Source organism: Pan paniscus, chromosome 6, assembly GCF_029289425.2.
Source record: "Pan paniscus chromosome 6, NHGRI_mPanPan1-v2.0_pri, whole genome shotgun sequence".
Classification (NCBI taxonomy): Eukaryota; Metazoa; Chordata; class Mammalia; order Primates; family Hominidae; genus Pan; species Pan paniscus.
In genome coordinates, this window is record NC_073255.2 from 80,229,513 (window position 1) to 80,257,426 (window position 27,914).

Here is a 27,914-nt window from a genome sequence, read left to right on the forward strand (position 1 = left end):
TCTCAGTACATGCAAAAATATATTTGTCAAAAGGTAATATTCATGTCTTTAAAGATTTTAAATGCTATAAAGAGTCTGATATTCTATATGCAAACGTGTATGTCCATTAGAAGAAGAGAGGCCTGATTTTCATATGTTACTACATAGAGATAGAGAAGTGGATAGATTAATTTGCATATTCATAGAGAAAGCATAAAATAGAAATTTACTATCATACTTAAAGGAATTTAAATTCAACGATAAAATAATTCAAAGGTACAATTTTAAACATTTTTAACAGTTCCATTATTAATATTAGATAATATTTATAATAATTGTGAAAATATTCAATGCTAAAATAAGATAGAATGTCTAAATCTCAGTATTAAAACTAGTATAAATATTTGCTTGTTTATACAAGGAAAATTCAAGCTCAACCTAAAATTATATAGGAAATAAAAGAAAAATTTTAAGGGAGCTCTTTAATAACACAAATATATATACACACACATATAACATGTATACATGTTATATGGGATAGATATAGATTTAACATGTTATATCTATATTTGTATCTATCTATACAGCTGTATGTATCTACATTTCTATATATTTACTCAGTGATATAAATATAGACTGGAATAAATATAAAGGCACATATGATTCTTGGATAAAAAGGATTTAGTATCATAAAGACAAATTCTTTCCAAATTCACCTATGAATTCACAACAATATAGTTTCATTAGTATAATTTAAAATTTTTAAATAAATTCCAAGATTCATTTAAAGGAATATACATGTATACCAGCAGTAAAGAAAGAAGCAAGAGTGCACTAAACTAACTTGCTATTAAAATACATTTTTAAACTTAGTAACTAAAACTGAGCAGTACTGATTTGGAGTACTGGAATTTAGGTATATGGGATCTCAAAAGCATAGAGCTCAAAGGAGACCCCTGTATGCACGAGAGCTTAGGATGTGCTTTAGAAGGCATTACCAAACCACAGGCAAAGTTACTTTAGTGTCTTAGTCTTACTAGGTTTGAAAAGCCAGAGAAAAGACTCAAGGCCACCATATAAGAGCAAAACAAAAGGACAGGGAGCGAATGTGAAGATACTGAAACATTTTACATAAAGTTGTATAAAACATACTTTAAAGAAAATGTAAAGTTTAGGATATACATCAAAATCAGCAGAACCACTAAATAAATAGGCATTGTAAAATAGCAAGAGAAAATTTAAATGGATTTCTAAAAAATATTGACACCTATGATTTTAAAAATACGTTTAAGAAATCCCATATTTCACAGGGCAGCCTTTCACAACATAGAAATATTAGGACATAAAGGTCCTACTGTTTTTAATTTACTAGCGTTTATAGGGTTAAAAATGTCTTCTACCCTTGTCTTTTGTCTGATGGTGCAAAAAATTTTCATAAGCATGTAATTCTGAATGCCTGATGGATTGACATATATAATATGCTGCCAGTATTAAAATATGTGACAGAAAACGCATCTAATCTTCTCACTGTTTACATAAATTCTAGGTTTCTCCTATTTACCTCAAGCACGTATGGAGCGAATTCTTACCTTTTAATATTGCCATGGCATTCACATTGAATGTAAGTTGAACTCTCTCATATGGTAGCTGGGTTCAGATTCCCTTGACAATTTCCAGTTCTAACCCTCACAGTTCCTCAGTGTGGCTGGCCCAGATACCCTACACAGTTGCCTCCCCCTGGTGACTACCCGCTATGGAACCGTTGGATACAATCTGCAGCATGACTCACCCCACAGACCTCACAGCCCACTTGGACAGCCCCCACACGCCAGAGTGACCTGCTCAGTTGCAGCGGAAGCCAAGAAATGTGCCTGCTGGCACTCACCCCACCGACTAGAGCCCCGTGGAAAACTTATTTGGGTACTGTTCTGGGCCCAATAAAGGCTGGAGTCCCACAGACCCCTTTTCTCTCTCTTGCTCCCCACTCATCTTCTCCGTTTTGTTCAGCCCTATGAGGTGTGCTACTGTATTTGTCCATTTTCACACCGCTGGTAAAGACATGCCCGACTGGGTAATTTCCAGAAGAAAGAGGTTTAATAGATGCACAGTTCCACATGGCTGGGTAGGCCTCACAATCATGGTGGAAGGTGAAAGGCAGTCTCACATGGCAGCAGACAAGATGAGAGAGCTTGTGCAGGGAAACTCCCCTTTATAAAACCATCAGATCTTGTGAGACTTATTCACTATCAGAAGAACAGCATGGGAAAGACCTGCCCCCATGATTCAATTACCTCCCACCTGTTCCCTCCCACAACATGTGGGAATTCAAGATGAGATTTGGCTGGGGACACAGCTAAACCCTCTTCTCAGCTACCCTCTTCTCTCTGGATCTGTGAGTAATTAAACCACTTCTGTGATTTCCCATGTTTGGTCCTGTGGCCTCCATGTGTCTGATCTGACCTATACTGGAACCTAACTCTCCTCCTGGCCAGGGTCTCTGAGAGTGGCTCTTGTCAGAAATACACAGGACACAGGTCAGGCAACAGTCACCAGGCATCTCCTAGTCTCAACAGATGTTCTGTGAGAGGGAGGCCTGGTCGTGGGATGCACACCTGGCCACTGCTGGGGTAAGGAAGTGTCCTGTGAAAGGCACATGTTAAGCATCCACAACCCCCTGCCCAGAACCCCAGAAAGGCAGGGCTCCAATTGACAGTCACTCTCCAGAGACAAACCTCAAGCCCTAACTGGAGGAAAATAAAACAATGTAAAAATTTGAATTTATCTTACTATTTCAATGATCCAGTAAAGACATTCTATGCCTGTACACCACATATTTTCGTCGATTGTGGATATATTTTAGATAAAATTTTGTGTCTGGCTTTCACTTAAGCCTGGTCCCTATCTCAAGCATAAGGTAAAGATTTTCCATGGGTTCTTTTCTGGTACTACTACCTGCCAGTGTGGGGTCATGTCCTAGTCTATCTTCAGGGAACCCCCCTATTCATTATTGTCAGAGTGAGACTGTTAAGTCTTGATTTCCCTGGACAACTTCATTGCATGACTTTTAATATGATTTTTAAATATAACCTTTACTGGACAATAAATTATATAGTTATCTGAGTAAGAGATATGGTCAGGAAGAGGCATTGCCTCATTCAGCTTTTCTGTTTGGTGAACTCGCATATGTTCTCCTCACCCACCAGTCACCTCTAAACCGAATTCTTCCAAGACAACAAACAGAACTCGAGTGTGTATCTTTCACCACTGGATTTGTCTTTGCTCCATAAAGCTTAATGCTTAATAGGGTTTCTGTTAGCATTTTCTCTATTTATTTTCCCATAAAATATCACAGGCCTTCTTAATGTGGAATTATGGGTGATTTCCTTCAATCTGCATCATATCAAGTTGAGGTTCATGTTGATGGAAAGTAAAACATACATTTAAAATATCAGTAATGATGTTTTCCCCTCCTTTTTAGCACGTGCTTGTGATACAAGCACATTGTAATACAATTCTAGTCTCATGCTTTGATCATTCCTAAGATGAAAATAACATTTTTAGATAAAATATCTGAGTTTTATGAGGCCTTTAGTATATGATGTGATAGAATATCAGAAGACCATACTTCTTTTCTAGTTTTCCGTGCAATTCTATCATTGTTTCATCTTTTCTCCTACCAGAGTAATTTTCCAAAATAGATATCTTGTCATTCTTCATGTTGTTATCAGTAAATAAGTGAAACGAAAAGCTAGATTATATAATTTATCTAGAACAAGAAAGTAGAATTGAATCTATATTCATTAATGAGACTAACCAGTCAATTACACAGATAGGCATTTTACATTTTAAGATCATATGGGCCCGTTGTCAGATATATTATTATTTATGTCTATACGGACATCACCTGTGCATATTTATGCAGAAATCAATGAGAGCTTATTTTTATTTTTATTATATATATTTTTTGAGATAGGGTCTTGCTTTGTTGCCCAGGCTGGAGTGCAGTGGTGCAATCACTGCTCACTGCAGCCTCAACCTCCCAAGCTCAAGCAATCCTTCCACCTTGGCCTCACAAATAGCTAGGACAACAGGTGCACATCACCATGCCCACCTTTTTTTTTTAACTTTTGATAGAGACTGGGTCTTGCTACGTTGCCCAGGTTGCTCTTGAACTCCTGGGCGCAAAGAATCCTCTCATTTCAGCCTCTTCAACTGCTGGTATTACAAGCATGAGCCACCATATGGGCTGGAAGCTGATTTTTAAAATACTGAGATCATATAGATGACAGCACCTGAAAAGTAGACAACACCAAGCTTTATGTTAAAAGGTGTGAGGGTATAAATATTGTTGTGGCTATTGGGGAGGAAAACATTAGTAAAACCAGTGAGTTAAAGCTGTTGCTTTAAACTTTGGTTTTAATTTAACAAATGTTCTCTGGGGCGACAGTATATATATAACCATGCTGTGGCCATTTACAGATGCAGTAGAGGGAAGAATTTCTCAAAGACAACTGTTCTAAGATTGAAATTAAACCATACTGGGTTTGAAAAGAGAAAGTCCAGGAATTACCAAGTATTTTAGATATCAGATAAAAGAGAATGCCAGGTATGCGATGATAATCAGCAATGGTTGTTCACACAATACATCAAATCAGAATTTGCATTAGCTTTTGAATTACAAGGACAAATGGATCAATTCTTGACTCTTTAGTAGATAAATCTTATTAGGCTGAGATGTGTTTTCCCCTGTTTTTCCACAAGGAGATTACAAATTTGCAAACCTCAGCTGCTCTCATTTTATGCTCTCACCAAGCCAAAAGCTGAAGTTCATCAATCAGTGTGTCTAAGTGTTCACCAGTTATATACCATTTTGTAGTTTAAGCTAACTTTCCAACTTCCTAAATCATCACCTTCATTTGATCTTGTTTTTTTCCACTATCACTTCTTTATTGACCATATAAAGAATATAAGTAAGTTCTTATTTTGTTATTGTTCATTTTAGTCTAATTTCATCAAAATATCATAATCTTTTAATTTCATTTTAATTTCAAGATTAAATGAAACCTACATAGAAATGAGTGTAAGATTTGCATTTGCGTTATTTTGGCATCAATTTGCTATCCTCCCTCATTCAGATAGAGATCATTTCCATGTACGTGATTTCAAACATCCAAATGCAGTATTAAAAGCAGTTGTAAATTATGGTTCTCATTTTCATGATACAATTACTATATAAACTTCCTCTTGCTGCTGTAACAAAGTACCACAAACTTGATATCTTACAATAAATTGACTGTTAAGCCTGCAGTTCTGGAGGTCAGAGCCTTAACTGAGACTCACAGGGCTAACATCAAGTTTTGGGCAGGGCTGCAGTCTTTCTGAGGGCTATGTGGCAGAATCTATGTACTTGATATTTTTCAGCATCCAGAGGCCACCTTTATTACTTGGAACATGACTTCATTCTTATATCTTTTTTTTTTTTTGAGATGGAGTCTCCTTCTGTCACCCAGGCTGGAGTGCAGTGGCACGATCTCAGCTCACTGCAACCTCTGCCTCCCAGGCTCAAGTGATTCTCCTGCCTCAGCTTCCTGAGTAGCTTGGACTACAGGCACGTGCCACCATGTTCAGTTAATTTTTTGTATTTTTAGTAGGGATGGGGTTTCACCATGTTATCCAGGATGGTCTCAATCTCCTGACCTCGTGATCCACCCACCCCGGCCTCCCAAAGTGCTGGGATTAGGCATGAGCCACTGCGCTGGGTCCTCATTCTTGTATCTTAAAAGTCAGTGATGTTGAGTAATTTCTCATGCTACGACCTCCATGGTTGCCTTTCTTCTGCCTTCTTCTCTCACTTATAAGGAAGCTTGTGATTTCGTTGATCCCACCCATTTAAGATAATCTCTCCATCATTTTATTGCAACCTTAATTTCACTTGAAATCTAATTTCCCACTGCCATGCAACCTAACATATTTGTATGTTAGACTCTGGGAATTAGGACATGAACATTTTTGGGAGGCCATTCTTTTGTCTACAGCAGACATAATCTATTTACCTGCAGATTAAAGTGTTCTTTATTTTTCTGCCTCCCCCTCTTAATTTTTTTTTAAATAATATGAATTGTAGTAAAGAGAAAGAAAGAAAAGAAAAGAAAGGAAGGAAGGAAAGAAAGAAAGAAGAAAGAAAAGAAGGAGGAAATGAGAGAAGGAAGGGAGGGAAGGAGGAAGGGAGAAAGGCAGGAAGGAACTAAAAAGAAAGCAAGAACACAAGAAAAGAAAGAAAGAAGAGAAAGAAAGTGAGAAAGAAAGGAGGAAGGGAGGAAGGAAAGGAGGAAGAGAGAATGGGAAAAGGGAGGAAGGCAAAGAAACAAAGAAAATAAAGAGGAGAAGGAAGGAAGGAAAAAGGAGGAAAGGAAGGGAGCGAGGAAGGAATAAAAGGAGGGAGGGAGGAAAGAAAAGGAAAGAAAACAAGGAAGTGAGAAAGAAAGAATAAGAGAAAAGAAGGAAGAAAAGAAGGGAGGGAGAAAGGAAGGGAGGGAGGAGGGAAGGAAGAATAAGAGAAAAAGAAGGAAGGAGAAAAAAGAAAAGAAAAAGGAAAAGAAAAGAAAGAGGAAAAGAAGAAAGGAAGGAAGAAGGGAAGGGAAGAGAAGAGAAAGGAAGATGGAAAGAAGGAAGGAAGACCGCAAATATTAGAAATTCTGGGTTTGTTAGAGAATATGCCATACTGTTTTTTTTTTTCACTTGAAAGGAAAGAGTATCTGCCATTGAAGATTGGATGTCTTGTTGGTGATATTGTTGTTCTTATCTTCCATATGATTACTGAGTTTGTGCCTAGTCTGTCCATTACTAAGACAGAAGTGTTGAAGTCTGCAAATATAATTTTGGATTTTTCTAGTTCACCTTTGATTTCTTTCATCTTTTACCTCATGTATTTGGAGGTTCTGTTGTTAGCTGCATACCCTAATTAGTAGGATGTTTACATCTTCTTGAGAATTGATTATTGTATTATCTATTATCTCTCATCTCTGATACTATTTCTTGTTCTGAACTCTGTTGTGTCTAATATCAATGTAGTCTTTCCACAGCTTTATTTTAGTGTTTCCATGATATGGCTTTCTCCATATCTTGATGAAAACCTATTTATATCTCTATATATTTGGAGCAAGATATAAAATTTAGACTTGATTTTTTAAAGATTTTTCAAAATGTAATTCTTATTTATTTTTGTTCTATTTGACATTCTCTGAGTTTCCTATATCTGAAGTTTGATTTTCTGTCACTTCTTTTAGAATATTTTTGGCAGTTATTTTGAAAAATATTTCCTTTGCTCCGTTATTTTTTCCTCTTTTCTTTTTGGGATTTCAATTATAACTAGGGTAGGTAATTTCATCTCAGTCTTATGCAGGTACTTTTTCTCAGGGTCCCAGGAATGTAGCCTTCTCACACTTCTGTTCTTTTCCTGGCTGTGTTGGTGAGCTCAGTAGTATTCCTCCTTCACCTTCAAGAGCAGTTTTGTTTTTCCTGTTTTCATACTCCCAGCATCAGGAGTATTCTAAGTGTGGCAGTTTTTGTTGCCTTCCCCTATATATTAAGTGGAATATCTTGGTCTATTTGGACTCTTATAACAAAATAACATGAACTGGGTGACTAAAAAACAACAGATATTTCTTTTTTCACACTTCTTGAGGCTGTAAGATCTCAGGTCAAGATGCTCACAAATTCAGTGTTGATGAGAGCCCATTTCGTGGTTCATAGATGGGGCCTTCTTTCTATGTCCTCACATAGTGGAAGGCACACAAGAACTCCATTGAGCTTCTTTTATAAAGGCACTAATCCCATTCATAAGGGCTCGGCCCCCAAGACCTGGTCACCTCCCAAGTGTTCTGCTCTCCCTGATCTGTATCATATACAGACTCTCTTGGATTCCTTACCAATTGCTTGAGAGATCACAGTGGGTTTGGGGGGAAAAGTTTTCAAGATGATGGATCTTTCCCAACTTCTACAGCTGTCAGCAGTCTCCCAATCTGACCGGCCCCACTTTGTCTTCAGGAATGTATTGATTATTCCAGCTTTACTTGTCATAGTGGTGTCTATTTGCATCTGTCCTATGTAAGTGCATCTGTCCTCTTTCTCCTTGCAGGTGCTTGTTTTCCCTCACATTTTGACTCAGTTCTTGGCAACCTGGTTGCTATAAAAATAAAGTCATGACTTTGAAGTTAGTTGGGTTCTTTCATTGTTGTAAGGTTAGGAGCCCTATTCCATCCCAGCTCTCCAAAACCCAGAATTTTTTGGGGGTTGAAATTTTAGGCTTTCTCTTTGAATTGTAGTTTTATCTCATTTCAGTTACAATTTGCATTTTCATAATGATTAATGAGACTAAGCTTTTTTTGTATAGTTGACTGTACCTTTGGATTTTTTTCCCAAATCCCTTTTCATTTCTTATTTTCTTTATGGTTTTAGAAAATGTAGTTTACATAATTGCAGCTTGATTTTTTCCTCAGGTAATGGCATGCTTATTGGAGAGAAAAAAGATTAACTATATTTTCCTTTTTAATTACTGTGCTTTTTTCTTTTTTAAGGTAATATTTCATTACATTAAATTTTAGTGTTATTCTACTGAGCTATTCCTTAAATATTATAGTATTTTGGATTTCACATATAAATTTGTAACACATCTTGAGTTTATTATGTATAGAGTGAGGCTATTTTTTTTTTTTTAAGGTAAAAATCACATAATATAAAATTAATAACAACCATTTTAAAGCACACAATGCAGTTGCTTTTAGTATATTCACAATGTTCCAGGACAATTTCATCCTGTCCCTTCTAAAAACCCATTATGCATAAAGTTGTTACACCCTATTCTGCTTCCCTGAGCCCTAATGACCACTCATCTGATTTATATCCCAATTGATTTGCCAATTCCTGATGTTTCATGTGAATAAAATCAGTTAATATTTGTCTTTTTGTGCACTTAATGCTTTCAAATTTTACCCACATTATACCACGTATAAGTACTTCTTTCTTTGTTATAGCTAAAAATTGGGTGTCCATTTATGAGTCAACAAGCATATGGATTGTTTCCACTTTTTGACTGTATGATTATTACTGCTGTAAATATTCATGCACATGTTTGTTATTTGAGCACCTATGTTTTGTAAGATTAACAGCTGACTTAACAGAAACAATGGAAGGCAAGAGGCAGTAGAATAATATATTCAAAAGATGCAAAGGAAAAAAAACTGTCAGCCACCAATTCCTTATCCAGCAATTATTTTTCAAAAATGAAGATAACACAAAGACTTTGCCAGATAAACAGAAATATTAACTGAAGTTGTTGCTGCCAGACCTACCATACCAAAACAAAAACAAAAACAAAAACACTAAAATAAATTCCTAAGGCTAAAAGCAAGTTACACAAGACAGTCATTTGAATCCACATTTTTAAAAAAGCACTGGTATAGGTAATATTAACATTATAAAAGACAGTAGAAATGCATGTTTTCTCTTTATCATAAATTGTTTATAAAATAATATGTGTATAATGGCCGGGTACGATGGCTCACGCCTGTAATCTCAGCACTTTGGGAGGCTGAGGCGGGTGTATTACGAGGCCAGGAGATCGAGACCATCCTGGCTAACACAGTGAAACCCCGTCTCTACTAAAAATACAAAAAATTAGCCGGGCGTGATGGCGGGCGCCTGTAGTCCCAGCTACTCAGGAGGCTGAAGCAGAAGAATGGCATGAAGCCGGGGGATGCAGCTTGCAGTGAGCGGAGCTCACTGGACTGGCACTGGAGTGCCACTGCACTCCAGCCTGGGTGACAGAGGGAGACTCCGTCTCAATGATAATAATAATAATATGTGCATAATGTATTGCTGAGTATTTGACATGTAGAAATGTAATATGTCTATAACATATTTCCCAGTAACATCAAAAAGGAGGTAGTTGGAAGAAAAATGTATCGTGATAAGATAATCACTCTAGATGGTAAAGTCATAATTACTAAAATGTATTGTTGGCTTTGTAACTTTAATAGATGTAATGTGTAAAGTGATAATACTTTCAAATGGAGGAAATAAAAGAGATTTGAATAAGAATGATGTTTCTATGTATTACTAAAAGTTTACTAGTATAAATTGGAAGATGATTTGAGTAATTAATTTTCCATATACCTACATGGTAAACTTACAACAACAACAAAAATTCTCAAAAACATATAGTAAAATATTTCGTTAGTAATCTAAAGTTCCCTATTTTAGAAAATATTCATTCATTGCAAAATAAAGCAATAAAGAAAAATATTTGAGAAATATACAAAACAAATAGTAAAATGGCAGACAAATAGAATTATACCAATTATAATATTAAATGTGAGCAGATTAAAATCCAATCAACAGGCAGAGATTGTCAGACTGGATTAAAACAAGTGATCCCAATATATGCTGAGATGCAAGGATACTAATGGATTGAAAGTAAAAAGATGACAAAAAATATCATGCAAAGAGCAATCGTAAAAACACTGAACTCATTATACTCACAACACAATATAGACTATTAAAAATGTGAATAGGATTTTAAAATTTTTTATTGTAGGAATAAGGGGGTCAACGCTTTAGGAAGACATAGCTATTACAATCATGTATGCACAGATTTGAGCTAAATTGTTTCCTCTATACAGATGCTGAAATCCTAACCACTGAATATGACCTCATTAGGAAATAGGTTCCTTGCAGGTGATCAAGTTAAGATAATATCAGATGGGCCTGAATTCAATATGACTGATGTCCTTATAAAAAGAAGAAATTTGAGTAGAGGGAGACATACACACAGGGAGAGTTCCATGTGATTATGAGGGCAGAAGTTAGCCAAGGAATGCCAAAGACTGCCACAAAACCACCAGAAGCTAGAAACAAGGCATAGAACAGACTTTCTCTCATAGCCCTTGAAGGGACCATCCCTGCCGACACCTCAATCTCACACTTTTAGCTTCCAGGACTATAAGGCAATAAATTTATGTTGTTCAAGGCACCCAGTTTGTGTTACTTGGTTATGGCAGCCCTAGAAAACTAATACATGAACTAATAACAAAGCATAAGAATATGAAGCAAAAAATCACAAAAGAGGAGCATCAGCAAAATGGCAGTGGAGACAGCTGCAATCTTTCATTTCCCCACAGAAACATCACACAACTAAGAGAAACTGTCCGAATAAACTTTGCCAAAACTCTGGAAAATGGTCAAAAGATTACAACAACCAAGTGAAAGCAGACTCAAGAAAAAGACAACTTGAAAACTTTATGACATTTTTAACTCGCCTTTGCCCCAGCAAATTGGCAGTTCTGAAGTGTCAGAAGCCCACGTTCCCAGTGAGGAAACCTGGTCCATCGCCCAAAGGAACAAGAGAAGATCTTACCCGCAAATTATGATGTGTCTGTTCTGACTGGTCTGGGGGATACCTGAAGGACTAGTGAAAGGCTTTTTTTTTTTTTTTTTTCTGTGTTGCTAGAATACAGAACAGATAAGGAATGGACATTATTAAGAAACTCAGCAAGGAGACCTAACAAACCACAGACGCTTAGGGCAAAAATTAGAGTTTACACATATAGTAGATCACCTTCAGCACAGGAAGAAAAGTTGGAGAAGAGCATTTGGAAAACTAAGACATTCGAAATCATTCACGTACATGGGAGAGTCTAGAAAGTCACATGTATGCATAGGTTAAGCCACGTGATGACAAATGTCATAAGAAGAGCCTACACTTTTACCTTGGCCGATCCCTCCCCTCAGTGCAAGCTCTGTGCAAGAGTGAACTTGAACTTCACTCAGTGCAAGAGTGAACACACACTTTGTGCCGGCTTTGAGGAACCCAGCACAAAGCCAGTCTGCATGGCCTAGAGACATATTTTGCTGGCTAATGATTACTTGTTTTTCTTTTTGTTTTTGTTGTATTTGCCTGTTTGCTTAGTTCCTGACATACAAGAAAATCACTGTCAAAACATTAGCTTAACATTTGTTAAGGAAACAAAAAGACTTTGGTGACCGCACCTTATAAAGCAAACAGTTTTGTAAATCACTTTGGAAAATTTCACTAAAAATAAAAACTTTAACAATATAAGTAAATAAAATTTAGAACCACAAAACATTAGTGTGTTTGTAGGGGGGGGTCTGGTTTACAGAGTAACCACATAGTAATTATAATTATTATAATGTCCGGTTTTCAAAAAAAGTTACAAGGCATACAAAGAATGGGAAAGTATGGCTCATTCAAAGGAACAAAATAAATTGACAGAAAATATCTCTAAGGAAACCCAGACATCAAACTTACTACACAAAGACTTTTAAACAACTCTCTTAATTCTACTCAAATGTCAAAAAGAAAACATAAACAGAAAAATAAAGGAATTAGAAAAAATATTAAAAAGTAGGAATATCAACAAAGAGATAACAGAAATTCCTGAGTGGAAAACTACAATGATAAAAATTAAAAAATCAACAGAGGGATTTAAGAGTATATTTGCACACACAGAAGAAGTCATGAACTTGAAGATAAGAAAATGGAAAATACTGACTCTGAGAAACAGAAAGAATAAAAAATAAAAAATGAGCAGAGACTAAGGAATCTGTGGGACACCATCAAATAGAGCAACATTCATATTCTAGGAGAAATTATGTTGTTAGAAACTTTACCATTCTTTCTTTTCACCTTTCTTTCTTCCTCCCTCCCCCTCCTCCTCTTTACTTTTCTTCCTCTTCCTTTCTCTTCTTCTCTCCCTCATTATCCCTTTCGCTGTTTCTTTCTCCCTCTTTTTTCTTTTCTTTCAACTTTCCCAATTACTAAGAGATGTTTAAATACCCTTATCATGTTAGTAGATATGGTTATTTCTCCCTTTAGTTCTCTTTTGAGATTTATAGTCATTCTAAGTAAAGAGATAACGCAAACATAAGCCTCACAAACAGGCTTCCATACCATTCTTAACTTGGTCCTGTAATTCTTCATTGCTGTATTAACTTTCTGATGCTTTAAGGATGTTTTATAACAAATTGTTTAGTTTTTTCCAATGGAATGTTTATTCTGAACTATCTAATTCATATTGTACGTATATAGGGAGTTTAATATAAAATTATTCAACTAACATTTGTGAAAGAATGTATTTGTGCATTTAACAAATATGTTAATCCTCAAACTGTTATTGGGCAGCTGAGCATACAGCAATAAAAATAACATAATTTTTATGTGTACAATATTTATGGAATATCTTACTGGAACAAATAAATAATTTAGTTAATGACATGACAAAGAGCAGAAATTGTATACACTATAGAGCATAGTAATGGAATAATGAGTGATTACAGTTATTATTATTAGGTAGAAAATGAAGGGTATCTTTGAGAGCAGAACTCAAGGAAGCAAGCAATTCACCTTGTGAGGAAAGAGTTACCTGTAGGAGAAACTGAAAAATTTACAAGTCAAGACTTTTTGAGCAAAAACAAAAATATGAGTATTAGTCACCAATTCAGTACAGTGAAAAAAAAGTTGAAGAGATATCTTGGAAGTAAACCATGTTGTGGAAGAGCATGTAGGGTTTTGATAATCATGGGATGATTCTGAATTAATTTTAAATGCGATAGGAATATATGAGATAATTTCACCAGAGAATAACATGATTGTGTTTGCATTTCAAAGGGGTGTATCTGGTGCACTGTGTAGAATAAATAGGTTATGTGAGCAAATAAATTGGGAGGCTATTGTAATCCAGAGAAAAAAGGTAGTGACTTAGGTGAGAATGCTGTGAGTATGAGTGGTATTAGTGGTGAGAAGTCGTTAGGCCAGGATGTATTTCATAGGACTGGCCAAGAGAACTGCAGCTAAATTGGAGTGAAGGGAGTGAAATGGAGAACTCAAAGATGACTCTCAGCACTGGAAGGTGACATCTGTCACTGAAGCATGCTGATGCCTCTTATTAAGAGAGTTACTTGGGAATGGCAAGATCAAAACTTCTCACTTTCAATTTTATGAAAAATATTGTTTTCAGAATGAATGACTTTGGGATCAGAAAGCCATCATTCTAATTGATGGTTCCACGACTACACAGGCTCACACTCCCAAGAGCAAAAGTAAATCATCACAAAGGTGCTTCCTGATAATTCTAGAGAATGGAGAATTACTGTAACATCTTTCTGATTTTAGGAGAGGTAGCAGTTCCCTTTTTAGCCTAAACACTATTTTTTTTAAAGCTCAGCCAAGAGACTCCATTGTAATTTTTAAATGTGTGTAACTTAAATTCTCATATTAAATACCACTATGCTTAAATTAGTCAAAACATTTTCCCCATCTACAACTCTATCTTTTCACTGCAATCATTTTCACAAAAGTGACTGCAGCTAACAGACCCTAAAAGGGGAAAATCTAGGGTAGGTTATCTGATCTAGTTAGTTTTGAAGACAGGATCTAGAGATTATTTCACATGAAATAGGTCACCTGAAATGAAGTGTTTACTGAGAACAGCTTGGATCAGCCCAGTTTTCTACCACTGAACCATGCATTTGGTTTAAAAAACACAACAACTCTAGGGAATATTTGCTGCTTCCAACTGTGTTGAAGGTGTAAAAGAAAAGAGCATAAAATTATAAATGATCATCTGAAGGCTTTATAGTCTTTGCTCAAGAGACTAGAGTCTTCCATTCTTAACGAAACACCCAAATATCTTAATAATCGGGCAAAATCTAAATATCAGAGAGATAATTTTATCTTGAAGATTGTTAAATTGTAATGGTGATTCACTACCTTGCCATGTCTCTGAGTCAAAAATAAGGTCTTTGTTTAGGAATCAATGGTACTCTGCAACTTGGAAATAGGAAGATTTTAGAAGACTCAAACATTGACTTTCTTGTGTGCAAAAAAAAAGACGTATTGAGATAAGACAAGTCTTTCCTTGCAAGGATACCTCTAATGCTCATACACCACCTCCCCTGACGTTAATATAGCTTCCAGATCACTAACCAGTGTCAGAGAGCAGCCTATGCAACTACAAATTCAAAAGATGTCGAACACAGGGTCAAGCCTAGAATAAGAAGTCTTAGCTAATTAAGTATGCTTTTTTCCCCAGATCCATATTAACAAAAACTTGGATATGTCAGAGAATGCATTCTAAGTTCACTCAACCTAGGAGGGAGAAACATAATGTTAAATTAAGAGCTGAAGCATTCTTGTCCTAACAAAAAGCAAGGAAAACGAAATATCACACCACAAGAGGGATTTCACAAGTTAGTGTCAACATCCAAACCTTAAAATAGGCAAGGAAAATGCAGATTCACAATTAACTCTTGGACTTGTTTTGTTCAGAGAAGAGATGGTTCTGAGAGAATGACAGTGAATTAACCCCAGCTGGTTTAGTTGGTACTTTCAATTGCTGCTTCTGATAAACTCCTTTAGCTAATCTATGAGGATTTTGGCATGTGGTATTAGAGATGGTTATTAATTTTTTCCTCTTATTTGCATTGTTCAATGTAGTAAATACTAGCTGTATATGTACTTAAATTCAAATTAATTACAATGAAATATACTTAAATATTGAATTTTTTAGTCACTGTCGGTTCATTACTGAATATCTTCAGCTAAGATTTCCCAACTAAATACACTAAGAGGTGGCTTAGTTAACTGGTCCTCCACAAATATTGAGGCTGTTGTTAACTCCTAATACATTCTTTGCAAATAGAATATTCATGAACAACCTCCTGAAACCAGCAGCCTAGAGATAATTTTATAAATTGGATACAAGTGGGAAATCTATACTCTTTAAGTTTTTGAAATATCAGCTTCCCAGGGAAGACAATCAAATTCATAAGATATGTTAGGACAATTTAACTCAAGATGTTCAAAACTGAAATGACATATTCTACAATTTGTGATAAAACCACCCCCTAACAACTTAAAGCAAAACAGGGATTGACCTTAAAGACCTGCCTTTTCCTCATCCCCTAGCCAATCAGTTTTCAAATCTTGCATTTTATTTTGAAAGGTCTTTATTCCCCTACTCTCGTTTCTAGACTTGGCACATGTTTAAGTTTGTTACCTCTATCTACTGACTTTCCTCTCTTCAAACAGTATCTATGCCTGCCAAATGTGAACATACAAAAAACAAATCAGAATGTGCCATTCGGATTTAAACTGCTTATTAGTTAATACCCTCAAGATAACATCTGGGTTCTTAGCTGCACTGAGTCAAGCCTACTTACATCTTTTTTTGTCTTCGGCTGCACTTCCTATCACATCACACTCCAGCAATGCCAAGCCGTGCCGGCCTTCTACCCCATTTCCACTATTTTGCCCCCGCCGCCATGGCTTTTTGCCCCCGCAGCCACGGCTTTCTCCCGCTGCGGCTTTTTGCCCCCACACCGCGGCTTTTGCAGCTTTTTGCCTCCGCCGCCTCTACGTTTGGCTCCCCGCCGCGGCGGCTTTTTGCTGCCGCGACTTTTTGCGCCCCTCGCCCTGGCTTTTTGCTCCCCACCGCCGCGGCTGTCTGTCGCCGCCGCCGCGGCTTTTTGTGGTTTTTTGGCCCCAGCTCCCACTGCTTTTTGTCCCCCCCCCCGCCGCCTAAGGTTTTTGCCTGCGCCGCCGCGGCTTTTTGTCCCCGCCGCCGCTTTTTGCTGCCGCAGCTTTTTGCCCCCGCCGCCGCGGCTTTTTGCCCCCCGCCGCCGCGGCTTTTTGCGGCTTTTTGCCGCGGCGGCTTTTTGCGGCTTTTTGCCGCCGCGGCTTTTTGCGGCTTTTTGCGGCTTTTTGCCGCCGCGGCTTTTTGCGGCTTTTTGCCGCCGCGGCTTTTTGCCGCCGCGGCTTTTTGCCGCCGCGGCTTTTTGCCGCCGCGGCTTTTTGCCGCCGCGGCTTTTTGCGGCTTTTTGCCGCCGTGGCTTTCTGCTCCCGCCGCCGCGGCTCTGAGGGCGGGAGCGGCAGACTCCGCTGCCAGCTCTACTGGCGTCCTGGCAAGGGCAGCGCCGAGGGGCGCTCCCGGTCCAGCTCTCCCGGCTCGGGGGTTCCTTGCCTAGGTGCCTGAGCCCCGGGCTCCCTTCCTCGGCCGCTGTGGCCTGCATAGAGCGGCACTGCGCGCGGAGGCGATGGGAGAGAAGGAGGGCGGTGGCGGGAGTGATGCAGCGGCCGCTGAGGGTGGCGCAGGGGCCGTGACCAGCCCGGGGCTGCAGCAGTGCGGACAGCTCCAGAAGGTCATCGGCATCTCCATTGGCAGCCTGCGCGGGCTGCGCACCAAGTGCGCTGTGTCCAACGACCTCACCGAGCAGGAGATACGGACCCTGGAGGTAAGGTGTTTGGGGACCCGGGCTGGGCTCGAGGAGCGGCCCGGACACCTCCCTTGAGGCCCCAGTTCACTCCTGGCCGAGTTGCATCCTTGAGCCCGCGTCGCGCCCTTGGAGGCTTCCCGTCCCTCCTGCACTCGCTGATGCGGCAGCCGAGGGACCCAGGACCAGCCCTCACCTTGGGCAGGATTTGTGGGGCGGGTGCTTGGTGGGAACTGGGATGGAGGCTCTAGGGTCCCGTGGGGCGGGGAGGGGGGTGTGGGGGTGGGCTGCGCGCGGACATCCCCTTACCCCCCGAATTTCCATCTGGTCCAGCCCTCTCATCTTGTAGGTGAGGAAACCAAAGGCCTGAGGGAGAACTGACTTGCCAGGAACCCCTGTTAAGGAGAATTAACAAAGTGTGGTTATTAAAGGAGAACTGAGTTGGGAGTCAGACCTGGAGTCCCACACACCCTTGGTTAAGACATTATACCACCTTGAATCTGGCCTGTTGACTGAGGGTGAGCCACTCCATCCTCGTCTGATTGTGGGGTCTTGACCTCAAGGGGTTTCGTGCAGGAAGAAGCAAATGGGTTTGCTTTCCTAGCTCTGTCCAGTACCTTAGGGACCCTGAGGACTGAAGAGATTCTTGGAGAGCCATCTGGTGTATGTCATGCGTGGGCCTTTCTTGAAGGTCTGTCTGCCCAGTGGGCTGGCTCAGCCCGAATGAACTGTCTTGAATCTTTGGAGTTGTCTGTGTACTTTTAAGGGCTTCTCATCCTTGCACCAAAAGATCCCCTGGAAATGAGGTGGGAAAACCTTACCTTTTGTGGGGCCTTGTGTTTGTCTTAAAAGTTCATGCACATGGCCAGGTGTGGTGGCTCACACCTGTTATCCTGTCCTGGATCCCTTGAGTCAAGGAGTTTGAGACCAACCTGGACAATACAGTGAGACCCCGTCTCTACAAAAGATAAAATATTAGCCAGGGGTGGCTGTGCGCATCTGTAGTCCCAGCTACTACTGCGGCTGAGGCGGGAGGAGCACTTGAGCCTGCACTGAGCTGTGATCTCACCAGTGTACTCCAGCCTGGGCCACAGAGCAAGACCTTGACTCAAAAACAACAACAACAACAACAAAAATTCTTGAAGATTTTGCATTCTGTCCCACTATCCATTGGTTTTCATGTCAAGATAATGTGAGAAATTCTTTACAATTGCTTCCAGAAGGAATAGCCTTTTGATTTAGTGCACAGGTGTCTAGTCTTTTGGCTTCTCAGGCCCACATTGGAAGAAGAATGCTCCTGGGCCACACATAAAATACACTAATGTTAACAACAGCTGATGAGCTTAAAAAAAAAAAAAAGGTTTGTGCAGAATTTTGATGATACCCACCACCAAAGATAGGCGGAAAAGTCCTTGTAGTCACAGGGTTGGACACGGCTGATCTAGTGTCTTGTCGTCCGTTTTGGCTTTCTCCCTGTTTCCAGAATGCAGGTAGAGATGTAGAGACGTGCTCTCAGGACAGCTGCTGAGATAAAAAAATTCGTTGTCATTTATTCCCAAGGACAGCTGTTTGTCATTTGCATTGAAAAAGTCTCCATTCAAACTGCTGTCACATATAAAATCTATTTATATAAGTCTGTATTTTTCTGTTGTCTTGGCCTTTGTGGGCAGTAGTGTGTTTTAACCGAGCAAACTGTCCTTCCAATAATGAAGCCGAAGTCAGCCTGCCTGCTTGCCATTTTTCTTCCCCTTCCATTTTTCTAACCTCAGGATAGTTGTAAGAATGAATTAAGATTTGTGTTTAAGGCCGGGCACAGTGTCTCAGGCCTGTAATCCCAGCACTTTGGGAGGCGGAGATGGATGTATCACTTGAGCTCAGGAGTCCAAGACCAGCCTGGGCAACATACTGAGACTCCGTCTTGTATAATTAAATTAAAATTTAAAAAAAGAAGAGAAAAAGACCTGTGCTTAAAATTTAAAAAAGGGGGGGAAAGTGTAATGCGAAATGTGGACTATGCCAGCCATGATTGGGAAAAATAATTTTTCATACAGCATTATCTGTAGACTTGTATTAGCAGCATACTGGTCATAAGCGTTTTGCTTTCCTCAAATATGATGAGGTAAGCTACTTTAAAGTGTGGTGGGGCTTTCTTCCACGTGGCTCCTGGAGGTGTTGAGTCCCAATTTAGCCAATTAATTTGGGTTTAGTTTTGATATGGATAAGGGAGACCAGCTTCATTCATGGTGCACACACAGTTTTGCCAATAAGGAAAAAAAAAAAAGCCACCTGAATGTTCCTACTCATTAGATGCTATCTGGAGAGCTCCTACCCCACCTGCACCAAGGCCCGGGCCCTTAAAAAGACTCAATGCAGCCTTTCTGTATCTCATACTGTATTCTTCAAGATCCTCCTGTGAAAGAAAGTTGTGCTGCACCAGCCATCTCCCTCCTGAAGATCCCTGCGGATGAGGATTTGTGTTTTAAAGGTTCCGAGAAGTCCTGCAACAACAGTTCTCAAACTTATTTGTCCAGGGGATCTTTTCTTCCACTGAACGTAGTTGGGGAGACACGGCCTTAAGCCTTGAGCAGAGAAAGAGACAAGAAACTGTTGGCTCACTTACAACCAAGTGTTGTGTTTATGTTTCAGGTTTTTATGAAACTGAGGTGCTGTTTGAGGTTCTAAATCAAACTGGGTGGTTGAAGAGAGGCTGGTATCCCTGTAGACTTAGCCAGCCATGAGAGGTTGCCTTTTGTTGAAGGAGGTGTTTTACAAAGGGAAATAGGGTGTCTCCTGGGCATCACATTAGCACTTAAATACATGTATCACTGAAATGAAATGAAATGATCAAATGATCAAATGATCAAATGAAGAAACGAAATGATGAAATGATGAAATGAAGAAATGAAATGATGAAATGAAATGAAATGATGAAATTGAATGATGAAATGAAATAATGAAATGATGAAACAAAATGGTGAAATGAAATGAGGAAATGAAATGATGAAATGAACTGATGAAGTGAAATAATGAAATGAAAAGAAAAGATGAAATGATGAAATGAAATGATGAAGTGAAACAATGAAATGAAATGATGAAAAGAGGAAATGAAGAAATGATATGAAATGAGATGAAATGTAATGAAGTGATGAAGTGAAATGATGAAATGAAATGATGAATTGATGACATGAAATGATGAAATGACGAGATTAAAAGGTGAAATGAAACGAAATGATTAAATGAAATGATGAGATGAAAAGATGAAATGAAATCATGAGATGAAATGATGATGAGATGAAGTGAAATGATGAAATGATAAGATGAAATGAGAAATGGAATGATGAAATGGTGAAATGAAGTGAAATGATGAAATGAAGAAATGATATGAAATGATGAAATGAAGTGAAATAATGATGAAATGAAATGAAATGAATTGACAAAATGAAATGAAATGAATGATGAAATGAAAAGATGAAATGAAATGAAATAATGAAATGAGATGAAAAGATGCTATGAAATGATGAGATGAAATGAAATCATGAGATGAAATGACATGAAATCATGAGATGAAATGATGAGATGAAATGAGATGAAATGTAATGAAGTGATGAAGTGAAATGATGAAATGAAATGAAATGATGAAATGATGAATTGATGACATGAAATGATGAAATGACGAGATTAAAAGGTGAAATGAAATGATTAAATGAAATGATGAGATGAAAAGATGAAATGAAATCATGAGATGAAATGATGAGATGAAGTGAAATGATGAAATGATAAGATGAAATGAGAAATGGAATGATGAAATGGTGAAATGAAGTGAAATGATGAAATGATGAAATGAAGAAATGATATGAAATGATGAAATGAAGTGAAATAATGATGAAATGAAATGAATTGACAAAATGAAATGAAATGATGAAATGAAAAGATGAAATGAAATGAAATAATGAAATGAGATGAAAAGATGCTATGAAATGATGAGATGAAATGAAATCATGAGATGAAATGACATGAAATCATGAGATGAAATGATGAAATGAAATAATGAAATGAAAGGATGAAATGAGATGAAATGATGAAATGGAATGATGAAATGAAATGATGAAATGGTGAAATGAAATGAAATGAAGAAATGAAATGATGAAGTGAAATGATGAAATGATGAAAAGATCAAATGAAGAAATGATATGAAATGATGAAATGAAGTGAAATGATTAATGAAATAATGAAATGATGAAATGATGAATTGATGAGATGAAAAGATGAAATGAGATGAAATGATGAGATGAAATGAAATCATGAGATGAAATTATGAAATGAGATGAAGTGAAATGAGGAAATGCAATGATGAGATGAAATGATGAAAGAATGAAATGAAAGGATGAAATGATGAGATGAAATGATGAAAGGATGAAATGAAATGATGAAATGAGGAAATAAGTCAAATGACGAAATGATGAAATGGAAAGATGAAATGATGAAATGATATGAAATGAAATGAAATGATGAAATGATATTAAATAATGAAATGATGAAATGAAGTCAAATGATGAAATGATGAAATAAATGAAATGAGTTGATGAAATAAAATAATGAAATGATGAGATGAAATGATGAAATGGAATGATGAAATGGTGAAATGAAATGTAGAAATGAAATGAAGTGAAATGAAATGAAATGATGAAATGAAATGAAAAGATCAAATGATGAAATGAAGAAATGATATGAAATGATGAAATGAAGTGAAATGATTAATGAAATGATGAAATGATGAATTGATGAAATGAAATGATGAGATGAAAAGATGAAATGATGAAATGAGATGAAAAGATGAAATGAGATGAAATGAAATGATGAGATGAAATCATGAGATGAAATTATGAAATGAGATGAAGTGAAATGATGAAATGAGGAAATGCAATGATGAGATGAAATGATGAAATGAAAGAATGAAATGAAAGGATGAAATGATGAGATGAAATGATGAAAGGATGAAATGAAATGATGACATGAGGAAATAAGTCAAATGACGAAATGATGAAATGGAAAGATGAAGTGATGAAATGATATGAAATGAAATGAAATGATATTAAATAATGAAATGATGAAATGAAGTCAAATGATGAAATGATGAAATAAATGAAATGAAATGAGTTGATGAAATAATGAAATGATGAGATGAAATGATGAAATGAAATGATGAAATGGTGAAATGAAATGAGGAAATGAAATGAAGAAGTGAAATGAAATGATGAAATGAAAAGATCAAATGATGAAATGATATGAAATGAAATGAAGTGAAATGATTAATGAAATAATGAAATGATGAAATGATGAATTGATGAAATGAGATGAAAAGATGAAATGATGAAATGAGATGAAAAGATGAAATGAGATGAAATGAAATGATGAGATGAAATGAAATGATGAGATGAAATTATGAAATGAGATGAAGTGAAATGATGAAATGAGGAAATGCAATGATATGAAATGATGAAATGAAATAATGAAAGGATGAAATGATATGAAATGAAAAGATGAAATGAAATGATGAAATGAGGAAATGATAAGTCAAATGATGAAATGACGAAATGGAAAGATGAAATGATGAAATGATATGAAATGAAATGATATTAAATGATGAAATGAAATGATGAAATGAAAGGATGAAATGATGAAAGGATGAAATGAAATGATGAAATGAGGAAATGAAATGATAAGTCAAATGATGAAATGGAAAGATGAAATGATGAAATGATATGAAATGAAATGATGAAATGATTTTAAATGATGAAATGATGAAATGAAGTTAAATGATGAAATAAGTGAAATGAAATGAATTGATGAAATAAATGAATTGAGATGAAAAGATGCAATGATGAAATGAAATGACGAGATGAAAAGATGAAATAAAATGATGAGATGAAATGATGAGATGAAATGAAATGATGAGATGAAGTGAAATGATGAAATGAAATGTTGAGATGAAATGATGAGAGGAAATGAAAGGATGAAATGAAATGAAATGAGGAAATGAAATGATGAAATGAAATGATGAAATAGATGAACCAAAAATACTTATTCATTTTTTTTCTTGGCATCCTTCTAAGAGTATTTTAGTGAGGTTAATTTCTAAAACTAAATTGCTATTCAATGACTTTACAGTTGGCCTTTGCACCACAGGGGTTTGAACTGTGCAGGTCCACTTAGCAAAACCAACAATTCTACATCCTTCTCCACACCCTGCCCATGAAAAGGATGAGGATGAAGACCTGTTTGATCATCTACTTCCATTTAATGACTAGTAAATATATTTTCCTTACGATTTTCTTTTTCTTTTCTCTGGCATGTTTGTTAAGAATACGGTATATAAGAAATATATTAAATATGTGTTAATTGACTGCTTGTGTTACTTGTAAGGCTTAGAGTAGGCTATTAGTAAAGTTTTGGGGGAGTCAAAGTTATAGTGGGTTTTCTACTGTGCAGGGGGGCCAGCACCCCAACCTCCGTGTTGCTTAAGGGTCAACTGTACATGTTATTTCCTTTCCTGTAAGAGAAAAATGATGAGAAGGTCTTTTCTCCAATAAGTGTGTTCAAAATGTAGCAGACTTGAAATGTGTTGGCGCCACCATTTTGCGTATCACTTTGAAAACTTATTATTAAAAATCGTACTAAAGCCTGCCTTACTTTTCCAATCTTAGAAAAAATGTTCCAAAGAAAAGGGGTGAAACCATGCTAGTTTGCCCTGAAATTTGAAATTATCTTTTAAAAATATATTTTTACACTAATTGCTTCCAAAATAGAGATCAGTTGCATACAAATGGCAGGTCACCCTAATCCACCCTATGACTGCACTTAGATTCATGAGGAATCGTGCCATCTAGAAAGGGCAGAGAAGAGGAGCCACATGCTTTGATTCTGTTGTCACTGTGTACTTACTGCTAGGAAGAGGGCATGTTTGTGTATTTTTATGCTAATTATTATCCAAGTAGTTAATGATTTAGGCTTTGAGAGCCATATAAAGATTTTTTCCTTTCAGATATAAACTATCTTGCATTGTTCTTCTGATCATATGAGGGATAAATTTGCGTAAATATTCTTCAGACCATAATGTTATGTCCATATAAATGCCAGTAGCAAGAGTAGAATCAACCACAACTGCCTTTGTAATTATTAAAAGCATGTGTGCCCATAAGTAATTGGCATTTTATATAATCAAGAATCTTTGATATAATAATCTCTCAACTATTTGAAACATGCTCACTTATATTAATTTTTTATGCAAATATATATATAATATTGTATATGGAACAATTTTGGACTGTAGAACAGCTTCTTAGAATCTTGACTTAAATGTCCACAGTAATATTTGACTGAAAAAAATTTAGCCCACTGTCACTATGATGAAAAAGTTACTATAAAATTATTTTAAAATTTTTCCACCCTAACGTTTAGAACATTCTCACATTTGTGGTTAAAACCTATTGTGATTGTTCCTAGAATTTAGATAAAAAATGTTCCAGAAAGTTTGAAGAGAAGCACTTCAGTCAATTTGTATTTGTTCAAGCATGAAGAAATGGCATTTCATTGACATTTTAAAAACTATTCAGATTCCCTCTTTGAATTCAAGTGTTTCAAAGATATCTTATTTTTAAATACCAAAATAGGAATAGAATATGAAGGGCTGGTTATGAGTAATATGATACACTTTTATGAGAGGATGAGATTACAATAACAATAGCTCCTCTCATAGAATAGCCAGCTAGTCTCCACTAAATAACAGTGCCTTGATTTTATAGATGTTTAATCTTGGATATTGAGTTCATGTGAACCATTTGTAGACACAGGAGTTTATTAAAGAATTATATAATATCTTTCAAGTATTTAGAATAGTGTTGAAATTAAGCCTGCATCCCCACGATTTTCAGAGGTGCTGATGCCTAATAAACTCAGCCCCTTGCATGCCAAAATTGGCTTAAAGCCCACCCGTTACCCAAGCTACACTTCAAGCATCAAGGCTCAAAAATGTAATTTTAAATATGCAAGAGTTTGAGGAATTCACTACTCACACTTTCTTGAACAGTCTATCCAAGTGCATCAAGCAAAATGTGAGTAAAGAAATTTTGACCAAAGGATTGATAGTAATGTTGAATACGTTTAATAGTAGATCTAAGATTAAAAGGTGAGAGTGAGGGTGAGAAGAGTGTATGAATGCTTTGTGTTCTGACAAAGAGAATGTAGCACCCATGTCCTACCTGCTCGGTTGCGTTGCCATTGCCCACGGTAGGCTATTTTATCCCGGTTTTTATGTTTTGTTTTGTTTTTTGTTTTGTTTTTTTCTTTTCAGGAGAGTTAGTCCAAGACAAATAACTCCATAACTGGTAGAATTGGAAGACTTTAATAGTGCTTAACATTTTGTACATAGCTTTATAACAGTTTTTTTTCTTTTTTTCTGAGAGATTCTTTTCAATATACCCCATCATGGTTGAACTCAAAGTCATTGCTTATTTAAAATCTACAACTGCTGACGTTTTGGAACCTTTGCATTCCAGGTAATTGGTTTTTTGTGCATTTTCTGTATTTTTCTCCATCAGTCTACCTAGATATTTGTTAGATTTAATATTTTAATATTTTTCTGAAAAAGTGAGCTTTTGCATTTTTCAATATATACTCCGTGGCTTTAATTCTGCTTTTTCATGTACCGGTTCCTCCTCTTTTTTTTTTTTTTTTTTTTTTTTTTTTGAGATGGAGTCTTGCTCTGTCGCCCAAGCTGGAGTGCAGTGGCATGATCTCTACTCACTACAACCTCCACCCCCGACGTTCAAGCAATTCTCCCACCTCAGCCTCCCGAGTAGCTGGGATTACAGCTGCATGCCACCATGCCAGGCTAATTTTTGTGTATTTAGTAGAGAATGGGTTTCACCATGTTGGACCAGGCTGGTCTCGAACTCCTGACCTCAGGTGATCCACCTGCCTCGGCCTCCCGAAGTGCTGGGATTACAGGCGTGACCCATGGCGCCTGGATATTTCCTTCATTCTTTATGTTTATTTTACTGTTTTTCTCTCTCTCTGTCTCTCTCACTGTTTCTCTCCTTCTCACATTCACTTTGCAGTTGTCAAATAGCCCAGGTGATGTTACAGATTTACTCCTTATAAAAGGAGGCATTACACATTATATTTGCATCTTAGTGGCCTTACAGAAGTGTTTGGTTCATTGTATTGACTATTGACCTTTAAAATATTTCAATATTCATTAAAATAGCTTCCAACCAATATTATTAGACTTATGTTTCTAGCTTTCTTTTTTGTATTGATATCTACCTTCATTGCTGTTTGTTTAGGAAATATATTCTGTGTCACGTTATTTCCGTGAAAATTGTTTGAATTTGTGTAATGGTCTAGAAAATGTTAATTTTTGTAAGTATTCTGTATGAACATGAAAATAACATGAATTATAATATTCATGTTCCTTATAAAACATTTGCCCTTTTTAAAATCCACTAGCTTCTTTTAAAACTTACTCTTTTAATTTTTTCTTTTATCTATTACTGAAAGATGTGTGTTTGAAATGTCTATAACGATTTGGGGGCTTATCCATTTCTACTTACTTTCTGATATTTTTGCTTTATATAATTTGACTCTCTAAACACGTGTGTGTGTGTGTGTGTGAGAGAGTGTGTGGTGTGTGTGTATTTATGTATATATGTATCAGGCTAATGCACATTTAAGTCATCACATCTTAATAACTTAAAACTTTTATCACACTGGTTAGACTAACTTCTTTTAATAAATGTTTCTAACTTACATTCTATTTTGTCTGCATAGCAACTTTTTAAAAAATTATATTCATGTAGTATGTATGTATATCATATATACACAGTATCTGTATTGTTTGAATTTCAAAGTTTCTGTAAATTTATATATTAGTTGCCTCTCTTGTAACTATGATAGAGATGGATTTTTTTAATTTTGCCAATCTTTGTATTTTAACAGAAACATCGTGTACTTAGGTTTAAGTTAATCTTTGATCATTTATACTTAATTTGTTTTATTAATTTGTTGTGTATATATATATATAATGTCTCATTTTCTCCTATTAGTTTCTGTCTTCTTGTTTTTAAATTATGACTTATTTTTATTGTTTTCATAGATACAACAGAGAAATGCATAATGTCCAGCGAATTTATTAAAGTTCCAAAGTCGGTCGCGCGCCGTGGCTCACGCCTGTAATCTCAACACTTCGGGAGGCCGAGGCGTGTGGATCACGAGGTCAGGAGCTGGAGACTAGCCTGACCAACATGGTGAAACCCCATCACTACTAAAAATACAGAAATCAGCCAGGCATGGTGGCACGCGGCTGTAATCCCCGCTACTCAGGAGGCTGAGGCAGGAGAATTGCTTGAACCTGGGAGGCAGAGGTTGCAGTGAGCCGAGATGGCGCCACTGCACTCCAGCCTGGGCGAAAGAGTGAGTGAGACTCCTTCTCAAAAAAAAAAAAAAAAGGAGTTGCAAAGTCATACTCACCTTTCTGCTCTTGTCGGACAATTAAGGGGTCTTTGAATACTTCAGCCCTAATAATTTGCTTCCTAACATACATATTGCAGTGCTTATCTAATTTTGAATATCTTTTTGTTTCAACACCTAAT

General features: G+C 36.9%; 1 protein-coding gene and 1 long non-coding RNA gene across 2 annotated transcripts in view; one reads left to right on the forward strand and one right to left on the reverse strand.

Annotated features, from left to right (window-relative positions):
- Positions 1–15,939, forward strand: part of LOC129398218 (uncharacterized) — a 32,925-nt gene extending 16,986 nt beyond the window's left edge. Inside the window, exon 6 of the long non-coding RNA XR_008625943.2 lies at positions 1,526–15,939. This is a non-coding gene — a long non-coding RNA (uncharacterized LOC129398218). The remainder of the gene's footprint in view (positions 1–1,525) is intronic.
- An 873-nt stretch (positions 15,940–16,812) lies between these two features.
- LOC100980880 (uncharacterized) lies at positions 16,813–27,865 on the reverse strand (the record flags this gene model as incomplete). Its single annotated transcript, XM_063606241.1, has 3 exons — positions 27,793–27,865; positions 17,462–17,660; positions 16,813–17,350 (listed from the first exon to the last, which is right to left on the reverse strand). Coding segments are annotated over exons 1-3 (810 nt in total), but the record flags the coding sequence as incomplete, so codon positions are not given.
- Between the last annotated feature and the right edge of the window lie 49 nt (positions 27,866–27,914).